Below are 12,684 nucleotides of genomic sequence, written 5' to 3'. Positions count from 1 at the left end.
TCCGGTTATAGAGTGATATGGAAATAAATGTGAATATTATTTTTTCACCAAACTATGCTCATATTCTTTTAGAGTGAACTTCTTCTTTTTTATATACCGTTACTAAAATAGTAAAGCTCTCCCATTTTATATTATTTTTATTTTATTTTTGTGCTGTAACTTGTATTAGTATTTAAATGGTTAGAAAACAGCACATATGCTGGATAAAACATGGGCATTTCTCTTTAAGGCTATTTGTCTTTTTATGTGAGTGTATATATGTGTGTATATATATATATATAAACACAGTGATTACAGTGTAGTTAAAATGTATGCATACAATACAATATGCAAGGTTCAGTTCAATATGGAATCTTTTACCCATTTTAAACTGTATTAGTTCTAATGGCAGATGCTTTGCTTCTTAGAAATTTCAGTCCTTTGGATATAATTTTTTAGGTATCTTTTTGTTTTAAAAGTTTTTCCTAAATTTTAATAAGGGAATAGCTCATAATAAACTCTATGTTTTTAAAATTAAAGTAAAAATGTCATAAATATTGAATTGATACTTGCATCTTGCTCAGTTACAGTGTGACCTACTGTAGCAATATTGACAACAGTGACAATTTGCTTATGATGTTTCCAATGTAACATGATGTTTCCAGTTCAAACAAAAATAGATTCTGCTCATACAGAATTATCTTGTTCACCATCCCTTTCTGTAAGTTTCTTATCTATGAACTGAACCATAATTGTAAACTGCGATATCTTTAGTCCTGGTTTTATCATTCTTTAGCTCAGTAAATATGATTTCTGCCCTTATCAGGGAAATGCTCTGGCTGTGTGCTGACCCAGTGCTGCAGGGACTTAGCCTGACCTTTGCCTAATCCATGGTTTAACCCCTGTGTCAGGGCCCGGTAGCTGCTGCTTCCCTGCTGTAACTCCAGCTCTGGGTATGGTGCCTCTGGGGAGGGAGTGACACTACTACCACTATTCACTGCCTGGTGAACAGCAGCCCTTGGTGTACTCTGGTCTGGGGGCCATGACATCATGGAAGGAAGTATGTACTAATAAGGATGTGGAAAGATTTTTGGTATAACCATTTTAACCGTATTAATACTGAAGCTTTTTGATACTGATAAAACATTAATAGAAGTGTCATTGAATTCTCAACTGTCTCTAAATGCTATGTTCCTTTTCACCTCTTACAAGTTTATGAATGTTTAAATTTGTACCATTTTTTAGGAGAAGGTGTTCAGTTCACAATGATCTGATGCTCTCTAAGAATAGGCGTACAAAATGCCAAAAAGTAACTCCCTAATGCAGATTGCTTATCCTGAATCTCCAAATCTAGAGCTCAGATGTCTAGATATCATACATGACATCCTACAGGATATGTTTACGTATTTAATCCCTGTTTTTTACATTCATTTTAAAATCAAAAGGACAGTTACAGTTTTGAAAAGCCCTGCCTATTTATTTAATGTCTAAAGCTGACATTTAATGAAAATGTATGTCTTTAAAGTTTTAGAACATGCAAATTAATCTCTGTTTGTATTAATTACGGGGTTTCCTGTTGTGTAATCTTAACTTTCAAAGTTCTTTCCACTTTCTCAACTGCAGTGGACATCAAGCTTGTCTAAACAAAGAAAAATATATTTAATTTAAGACAGCAACCAAGCAAACTTTCTGCAGTCAACAGCAATTTAACTCAACTTAATACAAGGAAGGTGAAATAATTCCCTGAAATAAATCTATTACTAACATAAAATACAACAGAATGAGAAAATCTAAATCTCTGGTATTAGTCACTAAGCTATACTAAATCTTCCTTAAGATGACATCAACAAAATCAGGCTGAGCAACCTTATCAGTGCTAATTTTTCCTTGCAGCATAGCTAGAAAACATTTGTTACACTTTATTTACTCAAAACAGGCTGGATGAAGCAATATTGAAGTGCTGTTTAAAAACTATTATGCTATAGAAAACTTGTGGATTCAGATAAAGACAGCTGAATAGGAAAGAGAAAGGAAAAAAAAATCCACAAATAAAAGGAAAGAAAGCAAGTTATGCTAAACACAGTTGCTTACCATCATAGTGTTCCAGAATTTCCTCATTTGGAAGGGACCTACAAGGATCATCAAGTTCAACATGTAACTCTGCACAGGACTACCCAAATGTCAAACTTTATGTCCAAGAGAACTGTCCTAACACTCCTTAAAATGGCAGCTTATGGCTATGACCACTGCCCTGGGGAGCCTGCTCTTGTGCCTAACCAGCTTCTCAGAGGTACCAGAGAAACAGGTACATCTTTTTCAACATCATATGTAAATCAATATAATCTGGTAATTTACTATTGCATTTAATTTTCACTTACGTCATCAGTAACTCCTTTTCTTTCCCGTGCATTTGTTTTTCTTTTCCAAGTCTTTGGGCTTATTCATACACAATTTTTTTCTTTTTACTTTCTTTTTCTGTAATAAAACATAGTTACTTACTATAAATAATTAAACCAGATTTTTAATTTCTTGGAACAACACTCACATCTTTTCATCATCTCAGTAAAAACCTCCAGAAGCTGTCTATACATTAATATCTTTCTCAGTTTCTACACCTAAAAATTGAATACTTTTATATTTGTTTGTATAGATATTATGTGCATATGTAAATGTTCTTATGTCTTATTGCAAGTCTTATTTTTCTTAAACATCTAAAGAAAACAAACAAGAATATATACTATAGTTTCAAAAATGAGAATATTTTTACTCTTGGAAATGTGAATCACAGCCACATTTGAGTACAAAAGATTATTAAAATGCCGAGGTTATATATCAGGAGGAAGAATCTGGAGATTATTGCTAGAATTTCTTCTAAAAAATGTTCTTTACTGTTTAATAAATTGAAACTTAGCAAAATTATGTTCATGGTGTATAAAGGAATGAAATAAGCATCTTAAAGTAATGAAGTTGAATAGTGAAATAAAAAATTACAGACTACAGCACCCAAAGCATGGAATCACAGAATGTCTTGGGTTTGGAGGGACCCCAAGGACTAAACTGCAATTATTTATTTGTGGCATTCATCACTGATTTGTGCCTGATAATTTTTTGCATATTTGTACATAACATTTTTTCCTTTCCCTCTTCTTCCTCTCCCAGACAGATGATACAGGTCACATTTTCAGTCTGTTTCTCTCTTTATCTATTATGAAGGGAGTACAGACAGCTTAAATAATATACTTAATTTTAAAATAGTTAATAATAGTGGGGCTGTATTAGACTCTGATTTCCCTAGCATAGCTATTATGTGAATTCTGCTCTCTTTCTTTCACTGCCACATAGAAGTTGAGGAATGGGCAGATGCAGTCTGACAGCTTTAATTTCAACAAAATTATATGTATGTAGAAAAAACCAACACATTTCTTTGCTTTAATAATGTGACTCATTTGGCACTTTGATCAGAAGTTTTCTTTTTTTCCTGATCAAGCAACTGTTGGTACAGTACAGCAGAATTAACCTATCAAATACTTTCATGAGCAGTAGCAGATTTGATAGCAATTCTGTGCCCTTTTACTGACATGTTGTTGTTGTTTTTTTTTTTATTATGATTATTAAATATATTAGATTGTATCAAGGTTGAATCTTCAAATGAGTTGCAGGAAAGGAGTATCTTTTCTTGTAACGTGTTATCTTTTGAAAGATAATTTTTGTGATCATTTATTAACACATTAAATTATGCACTGTCTTCTCACAATCAAGTTATGGATTTTCACTACACTGGTATTACATTCAATAATAAATTCAATCAAAAAATAAGTCAGTGGCATTGTGGTAGGATAAATAAGGGTAGGTCAGGAGCAGGATAACATAACAGAATCTGTTTAATTTCAGTATGTTAATCAGTCATCTAACTAGCTGTGATTTTTTTATTTTTTGAATACATTATGCACTAATGGAAGCATATCTGAATATGGAAATAGTATCAGTGACTACTTCTAACCCTCATTCAAAATGGATATATATCAATATGTCAACTTATTTGAGTGAATGGTTGCAACAATCCATCTCAGCCAACTTCCTAAAGATCTGATTTTTGACAAATTTCATTATGTGATTCTGAAATCTATTACAGTTATATTCCTGAATTAACATTTAAATATTGTATTAAACTAACAGTTTTTGTTTTACAAGAGCAATTTGATTTGATTCCAGATTTTTCTTCTGAAGAGAGGACAGAAAATCACAGCAATTAACGGTAGCAATATCAGCAGAAGGTGTTAGGTTATATGTGAAGCAAAGTATTTTGAATAATAAACTAAGATAAAACATCAATTGAAAAGAACTATTGTAGGGTGTTGTGGTATTTTTAAAGTCCAGAATGTCTGTGTTAACTTTCATGGGAACATTCTAATTTCTGTAATTATCATTGCTTTCATCTGTGTCGTTAACAAAAACAAATTAGTGAATTTGAACCGAGAACTTTAACTGTTTAAACACAGATTTGAACCTACTAAATAATATGTGATTAAGTAAATAAATGAATTTCTAGAGATAATCCCTATTGTTTTTGTATGAGTACATAGTACAATACCTACTATCAGTGTATACATTTAAATACTTCCCCCTTCATTAATAAGTGCTCACTCTGATTTTGGACATTTAAAATCAGTAAGAATTTATAGGAAACTCATTTCCAAAATACTCATTTTCCAAAAATACATGAATTCTGGATCATCACATTTTAAAACTTAGCCTTTTTTTTCTGAATGGGTCAGAAACATGAAAAGAAACAGTTACAAAATGACCTTTGTTGACGTTGGTATGGAAAAGAAATATGAGTTAATGAGATGGCTTCAGCATTTGGATGAAAGAAAAATATTCTTTTGAATTGCAGTTAATGTAAACTCAGGGTATTTAACTGTGAAATATTACCATCCTACCAAGACTTTTGAAGCGTTATTTGTTAAGATAGATTAAGAATTGTCTTTCCTAATGCTGACATAAAAGGAAAAAATGTGTTTGAAATTTGAATATATGGTAGAATAGATGAGCTTCGCTTCTCCATTCTTGAATTTAGATTTTGGCAATATATTCACAAAATGCCAGTTTCTGAATGTTTTAATTTCTTATAAATTGTGAGTTAAGTAAGATATCACTGATTAGAGAATGCGACACAGAAAACAAGCAAGTTTCTGAGGATCGTGAATGAGAGCTTTTGTTTGCTGGACACTCATGTGGAGGAACAGGTTACGGAACTGCCTTCTAATATGTATCAGTAAATAACAGCATATCTCAAGTACCATTTTACCACAATATACTCAAACACAGAAATGCACTGCAGCCCCTTTCAGAGTTCATTTTCCTGGGGACATCTGCTGAGTTCATTTTCCTCATCAATTTCTACCATAGCACAACAGCAGTGCTCTAGGCCTGTTGGGACTGTTGCCACCAAGTTCAATATGGGACCTGGAATGTTATCTTGGGTTTTTATTACTTAATTAAGAATCTGAGTTTATATTGTGGAAAAAAAAAAAAAGCAATCTCCTTAAATATGAACATTAGCTATAAATTGCTAATATTCATATTAATGTGAAAGTTACTCTCTTAGTCTTCACTGGGGTAAAAATTACTCCATGACCTTAAGGAAACTTTATTTATGATCTTCACTTATATGCTTATACGTGGACTAGCAAAAGTAAGGGCATGTTTGTGCTTCTTCCTAGCTATGTATTCTTTCCTTAAAAATAAGCTGCCAGTAGTTGGGAGCATAGCAATGAGAAAAGGCTATAGGAACTTTTCATGCACTGTTCACATTTGTGTATAAAATAGCAATTATTTTGAGTTGAAACTGAATTACTTAACTAAGTGCCTCATTACAGCTATTTTGTAAAATGTAGAGCCTGAGGAATTGGTGTAACTTCTAGCTTCTGGACCCTTTTTGTGCTCCAGTGGTGGATTTTTTGTATTAACCATTCTTCTTCTCTCATCCACACTGCCCTTGACCCACACACCTGAAAAATCAGAATAATGATCTTACATCCCCTAGGTACCTGTTGATTTTCAGTCAGTATTTCATAAAGTATTTCGAGATGTTGAGATGGAGGATGTGTGGCACTGATTTGCAGGAAAACTAAAAGCAGAAAAACACACTAACATTCTGGTGGGACATTCTTTGCTCATGAATATAATGAGCTATGTAAAAAATGTATGTAAATAAAAATACTTTAGCTGGACTTTATAAGATGAGTAGATAAACTTTAGTTGCTTTTAGTTTAGAGTTCAAAGCTTAGTCACAGCTGTTCTGTTTTTTTGCATAGGTGATAGATGTGAAAAAAATACAGATGAATGTATATCTACGCCTTGCCTAAATAATGGAAGTTGCATTGATGACATCAATTCCTACAAGTGTCACTGCAGGAGAGGTTTCATTGGAACAAACTGTGAGATAAACGTTAATGAATGCTGGCCAGATCCTTGTCTTCATGGAAGGTGGCTATTTTTATTTAATTATTATTATCTCCAAGATAATGTACTTTAGTAGCAATATATATAAATGATATTATAATTTTTAATTACAATTTAATGTAATGGGAAGGTTGATATATATATATATATATATGTGTATATATATATATATATATATATATATATATTTCCATAAAGAATATAATCACAAAAATAACAGATGTTGCCTGTTTAAGCTAATGGTAATATTGTCTCCGTTCTTTCCTTTGTGCTTCATTAGCACAATCTGTGTTTTAGGAAATGTGAATTAGACTTTAATATGCTTAAAAGCAAATCTTTATCCATTACAAACCAATAGATTGAAATAGGAATGTGTCTTTTATTCTGACAAACAGTATTCGTATAAAGCCCTTTAGCACCAATAAAAGGCATATTTGAGACCCTTTAGAAAACCTAATTAAAAATTCAGTTGATTTCATTATTTGCATCAGGCCACTAATTTGAAATGTATGGGAAGATACTGTAAGCGCTGAATCTATAATTACATAGATTCATCTGAATAATTCTGCTTTGTATTTCAGTTGTATAGATCTCATTGATGGATATCAGTGCTCTTGTGAACCAGGATGGACCAGCTCAAGATGTGAGATAAATATTAATGTATGTCTACATGTTTTATTTTGTTACAAAGGAAAGGGTAATATGCCACCTGAAACTCACTTCATTTAGATAATTTCTGAATATGTCAGGTTACTGATAGTGCAGGATAGAAATTCAGTGGTTTCAAGTCCATTCCTAAAAGCTCATTATTTGATATTCAAATGAAACGGCATTAGAAAGAACATTAACAATATGCCTAAAGAACTTTAAAGGTGAACTGTGAGTGGTAAATCTGAAAAGTCACAACAAACTAAGCCAATATTCCCTGAAAATAATTTATTCTTTCTGTTTGGTCTGGAGACCCAACTGTCTCCTTTACATTGCTAGGACCATTTGCTGTAGCTTTGAATAGTAAAGCTCAAGGCAGTTTTCTATACCAGAAGTAAACATGATTCATGCTTGAATATACATGTTCCAGATAATTGTAGATATAAAAACATATATAAAAACGCTGACCATTTCTTCCACTTACGTTAGAGAATGTTTTTACGTTATCACAGGGAATGGCTGTGGATTAAAATGCATATGTATATTCAAATTGGTACCATGAAGAGTCCTATGATCAGCAAACAACTTTGTAGAAGGTGATTACGTCTGGCAGAACAATGAACAGCTCTTAAAAAATTGGCCATGCTTTCAGGAAAGTATTACATTGATTTAGAATTTTTCAGGGTTTGTGCCAAACAGTTTAATCAGATCTTGGTATTCTAAATATATTTGGTCACAGAGAAAATCTGGATTGAGATTTTGCCTCCCTTTTGGGCTATTTGGCTTTTAATAAGGTGCTTCTGAATTGCCAAAAACACATGCAAAAATGATATTCAAGCTTGTTTTTAACTTATTTATGCATGTTAATTACTGCTAGAAATACTAGATAACTAAAATGCTCTATATTATTTAAAGGAAGTATAGTGCCTAATTTTCTTGTTGAAAATAAATTTTATTCACACAGAAGGAAGAAAATCTAGCTGAAATGTTATCTTTGAACTTCCTTCATAGGAAAAAAAAGAAAGTAATTCAGCTCAGCAGAGTGTGCATCATGATATGTTATTGCAGATCTATATGATTATCAGCTCTTGCCAGTGCTAATACAGAATACTCTTGGGTAATATTTTCTCTGGCAACATTCATAACTTACACTTTCCTCCATTTTGAGAGAGTGAGAGATTAAATGACCTGTAGACAACTGCATAAAATTGTGCTGAAAAGATAACCGTATTTCATACTGAGATGTTTGAAAATACATAGATTAAAAATTCTCAGAAAGAAACAGTATACATATACATGTGATAGTCTGTCGGAGTGATGGCTTCATTTTATGATATTCATTTTATTTGCATGCACTGTGCCTCCCAGATTAGACTGTGTTGCAGATGTCATATTTTTAGAAGTTATAATACTTCATTCATCCTGCTCAGATATATATCACGACTTTAAAAATTGTACAGAGATCAACAAGGCTTTCTGACTGAATTGAAGTGTGCAAATCTGTATAGCGATGCTAGACTGGTGCTCTAAAATTGTTTTCCTCTAGACTGAAATCAGGCAGCTTCTTTGTTAAAGAAAAAGGTATGAATCCATGTAAACATACTTCAGTATGTTCTTCACTTGGTGTATTTCCCAGAATCACATAATTGTAGGGGTTGAAAGGGACCTCTGGAGATCATCTAGTTGAACCCCTCTGCTGAAGCAGGTTCTCTTCAATAGGTTGCACGGGAAAGTGTCTAGGAGGGTTTTCAGTATCTCCAGAGGAGACTCCACAATCTCTCTGAGCAGCCCGTTTCAGTGCTCTGTCACCCACAAAGTAAAACAGTTTTTCCCCATTTTCATTTGGAATTTTCTGTGATTTTATTTTTTAAATTTCCAATGCTGGCTGCCAATATGGTTTGTTCTTGCAGATCTTGGTCATGGGTGTCAAAGGTGTCTATAGCTGTAAGAGATTCCTGTATTTTTGGTAGTGAAGCTGGAGTGTGGGGACTGCAGTGTAGCCCTGCTTTTTTGGATCAACAGAGACCAAGCTGCCTCTTTTTCAGTGTTGTCTGCCTCTGGAATAAAATTATTAAACTCTTTCACTCAGTGTTTCTAATACTGTTAAGTCTTTTAATTGTTTCTTAAGTTCAGTCTCTTGGCATGACCAATCATCTACCTGAGCACATCTTGTGCAGGTGACTAGCAGAAGGTTCAAGGCACTCAGTACAACCATCCACTTGAACCAGTCTCCTTTTTTACCATTTCTGTCTGAGTGAGAGCATCAGACATCCCTGGGGATTTCCCTAAAGGGGCACTGCTACAGACATCATGCAAACACCCATCACCATACTAGCAGAGATCAAGAGTGTTTCCTCTGTAAACCTGCAAGCAAGAAAGAGCACCCTGTCTGCACAAATTGCTGTGACAGAGTGCTGCTCCCAAATGAAAAGAAATTGTTCTGCCTTGTGTCCTCCCTGCATGCCCTGCCTGCACGAGCTGCCACGCCATTCCCTTACTGCTGTGCTGTGCCGTGTTTGCCTATCCTGTTTACTGTGCTCCTGGTTGCTCGCTATATGCAACCATATTGCACATAGATAGCAAAGTTTTGCTTTGAGGAGACTGCAGGTCTGGTCTGCATGAGAAAAGACCATGCTGAACACAGATATTTCCAGCTATGTGTAACACCAAGGTCAGTGAATAAGAAGGAGGAAGTTCTTCAGACACCAGAACAGACATTCTCCTGCAGCCCATGAAGAGGACCATTCTAAAGTAGACTGAAGCCCGTGGAGGACCTCATGCTGCAGCAGATGAATGTGCCCTGAAGAAAGCTGCAACCCGTGAAAAAAACATACTGAAGCAGTCTTACTGTGAAGAACTGTGGCCAATGGAGAAACCCCACTCTGAAACGGGGAAAAGTTTCATGAAGAAGGAGAAGCAGAGACAACAGCTTTCTATATACCCCCTGCCCCTGTTCTTCTCTGATATGGAGGAGAGGCTAGGAAATGACAAAGTTGAGCCTGGGAAGAAGAGGTTCGAGGAAATACATTTTTAGGTTTTTTCTTCTCACAATCCTCATATAACTGGCAATAAGTTAAATAATTTTCTCCATGCAGAGTCAGTTTTACTCGTGGCAGTAATTGATAACTGATCTCTTTGTCTCTATCTTGACCTATGAGCTTTTTCACCTTATTTTCTCTATTCATCTCACTGATGAGGGGGGATTGAGAGAGCAGCTGAGTGGACTTCAGCAACTAAGCTGATTTAAACAAACCCGTATGTATATGTTTTTATATGTATTTCCCTAGAGATACTGGGATGTTTTCCAATTTTTTTCTCATGGATTTTTTATCCTCTGTATATGTTTACAATATAGTTTGCTAGAAAATATTCTCCAAGACTTTATCTTACATAGTAGGCTATGCAGCTTGGTGGTACCCCTGCTTCTATCTGGTAGAAGATTGTGATCAGGTGATCTGGGAAAGGATAGGTGGTTCAGTGAGAACAGATGAATGGGAATGAGGATTGCATTCCAGAATTAAGTTTTGATGGCTTTGCTGATTTTTTTCTCTTTCTTTTTTTTTTTTTTTCTTTCAAAATGTGAATGTTGAGTGAAATCTATAGAGCTGTTCAGCTGATTTTGAAAGGGACATCTTCACTTAATGAGTCTAGATTCCACTGATTGTGATGACTGGTTCATAACCAACTTACTACAGATAAGCCATAAAGTAGAATACCGTTCTCAGGTTTCTCTCTTTCTCAGATTTCTCTCTATGAGTATAACATATACATATATGGCAAATGTTGGTGAGCATAGGAAAAGCCTCACAGGTTAGATGCTCTAATTCATGCTTGTATTGAATTTTTTCACACTTCGGAGTATTTTCTGCCTGTTGTAAATTAGTGTAAAAAGGGTTGAGTAAGTAGTTTCTTCAAAGAAGCTGAACTATTTTAAACTTCCAAAATCAATGTATTTTATGTTCAAGATGAAGGTAGATAAATCCAAGGGCAGGAGGGAAGGGAGATACCAATTTATAGCAAAAAGCACAGTGTGATTACCTACCCACATAGCAGTTTTTGTATATATAACAGTGCAAGAAACTACTTGCCCTTAGGTAATAGGCTTTTTCTCTTAATGTAAGAGTTGCTGATTGAAGCTTTTTTTAAGTGGAGAAGTAATAGTGAAATACAGATTAGAAATTAGAGTAGTAACAAATAACAGAAAAGTAGATAAATGGATGACATCTTCAAGAATGTTGCAGTGGCATTTCTCCTCCAAGTGGTAAGCTCTCTGTTTTGACAGACTACAGAAGTCCTACAGAGGAGGAACAGATATCTGATCTCTCCTGTATGTCCTTGCATCAAGAATGCTCTTGCAACAGAGTATCTTAAACATTTGGAATATTCAATTAGTAGATACATAGGTAGCTGGAAGCCTTGGATACGAAATAATCAGTATCTCTAGAAAGATTACTTCAGTTTCCCTAGAAAGATTACTTCAGTGTACTGGAGGGGAACAGAGAATTTTGACATGTGTTGACAAATATTAATGGAGGAAAGTATAGGAGGGATGTTCCTGAAATTTTAAATTCAGGCTGAGCAGCAAACTGACATCTGGGACACAAATCTAGATTTCTTTGAAAGACTGTCAGTTCCACATGAGACATGAGGAGATGGAGGCCTGGCCCCAGAACATGAGTAGCGTGATGGTATAAGCAACAGAATTCAAAGACATTTGAAAATGGAAAACCTTCTGAAATTGGAGGAGCATGTCTAAGATTGTATTGCGCCTTTAACATTATTCAATCAAGCTACTGAATAAAAATTAAAATTGTCATTGAAGAATATTATACTAGATGTTGAACATTGAAACTAGACTATTATTTTTCTAAAAAGACCAGCATTTGAATCCAGAGGTGTTAATGATAGTACTGCTGTCAGTCTGTGACTATTAGCACAGTTAAGTGTATGAAAGGAGTATGAGAGACAAGTAAATCTAGCATGCGGGCATTTGATTTCAATAAAGGAAAGTATATTCAAATGAGTCACATCATTGTCAGGTAACTTAAGAGAAGCAAGACAAATCCACAAGAATCCTACAAGCTGCCTAGGAGCTATTAACAAATATAATAAAAGACCAGCAGAAATATTTCACAGATCAAGAACACAAGGTGTTCTAAAACATATGAATGAATTAATGGGAAACTTAAGGAAACTATTACATAGATTTAAACTTGCATTTTAATAAAAAAATTGAAATATGGCTTATTAAAAATACTTTTGTAAAAAAAAAATCTTTACATTTATCAAAATCAGAAGGACAGTTAGGCAACTAGTTGGTTTGCTTGATGGCAAAGGTTTACAGTAGGCAAACAGGGTAGGGTCAGAGTAAGAGAAGTTAAATTAACTCTTAGCATCATTCCTTATTGCTGAAGATGTTATGGACATTTCCACACCTCATATTCAGAACAGCAATATCAATTGGAAACAAGTACTCAGGAAGTATTACATGGGTCCTGCTTATGTATGCTGTGTAATACTTCCTGAGTATATCCCTTATATGGGATAACGTTAACCCAAGAGTTTGGAAGGAACTGAAATAGTTGACATGAT

At 34.3% G+C, this 12,684-nt stretch overlaps 1 protein-coding gene across 1 annotated transcript in view; it reads left to right on the top strand.

The window, feature by feature from the left end:
* The window catches only part of EYS (eyes shut homolog), a 718,119-nt gene that overhangs the window by 312,676 nt on the left and 392,759 nt on the right, over positions 1 to 12,684 (top strand). Inside the window, exons 26-27 of the mRNA XM_065730862.1 lie at positions 6,297 to 6,468; positions 7,026 to 7,104. Of these exons, the coding sequence (XP_065586934.1) occupies positions 6,297 to 6,468; positions 7,026 to 7,104 (251 nt within the window). The remainder of the gene's footprint in view (positions 1 to 6,296; positions 6,469 to 7,025; positions 7,105 to 12,684) is intronic.

The sequence above is a fragment of the Cyrtonyx montezumae genome, unplaced genomic scaffold, assembly GCF_038088225.1.
Source record: "Cyrtonyx montezumae isolate F1298 unplaced genomic scaffold, pur_monq_1.0 scaffold_13, whole genome shotgun sequence".
Lineage (NCBI taxonomy): Eukaryota > Metazoa > Chordata > Aves > Galliformes > Odontophoridae > Cyrtonyx > Cyrtonyx montezumae.
This window is presented reverse-complemented; position numbering and strand designations above follow the sequence as displayed.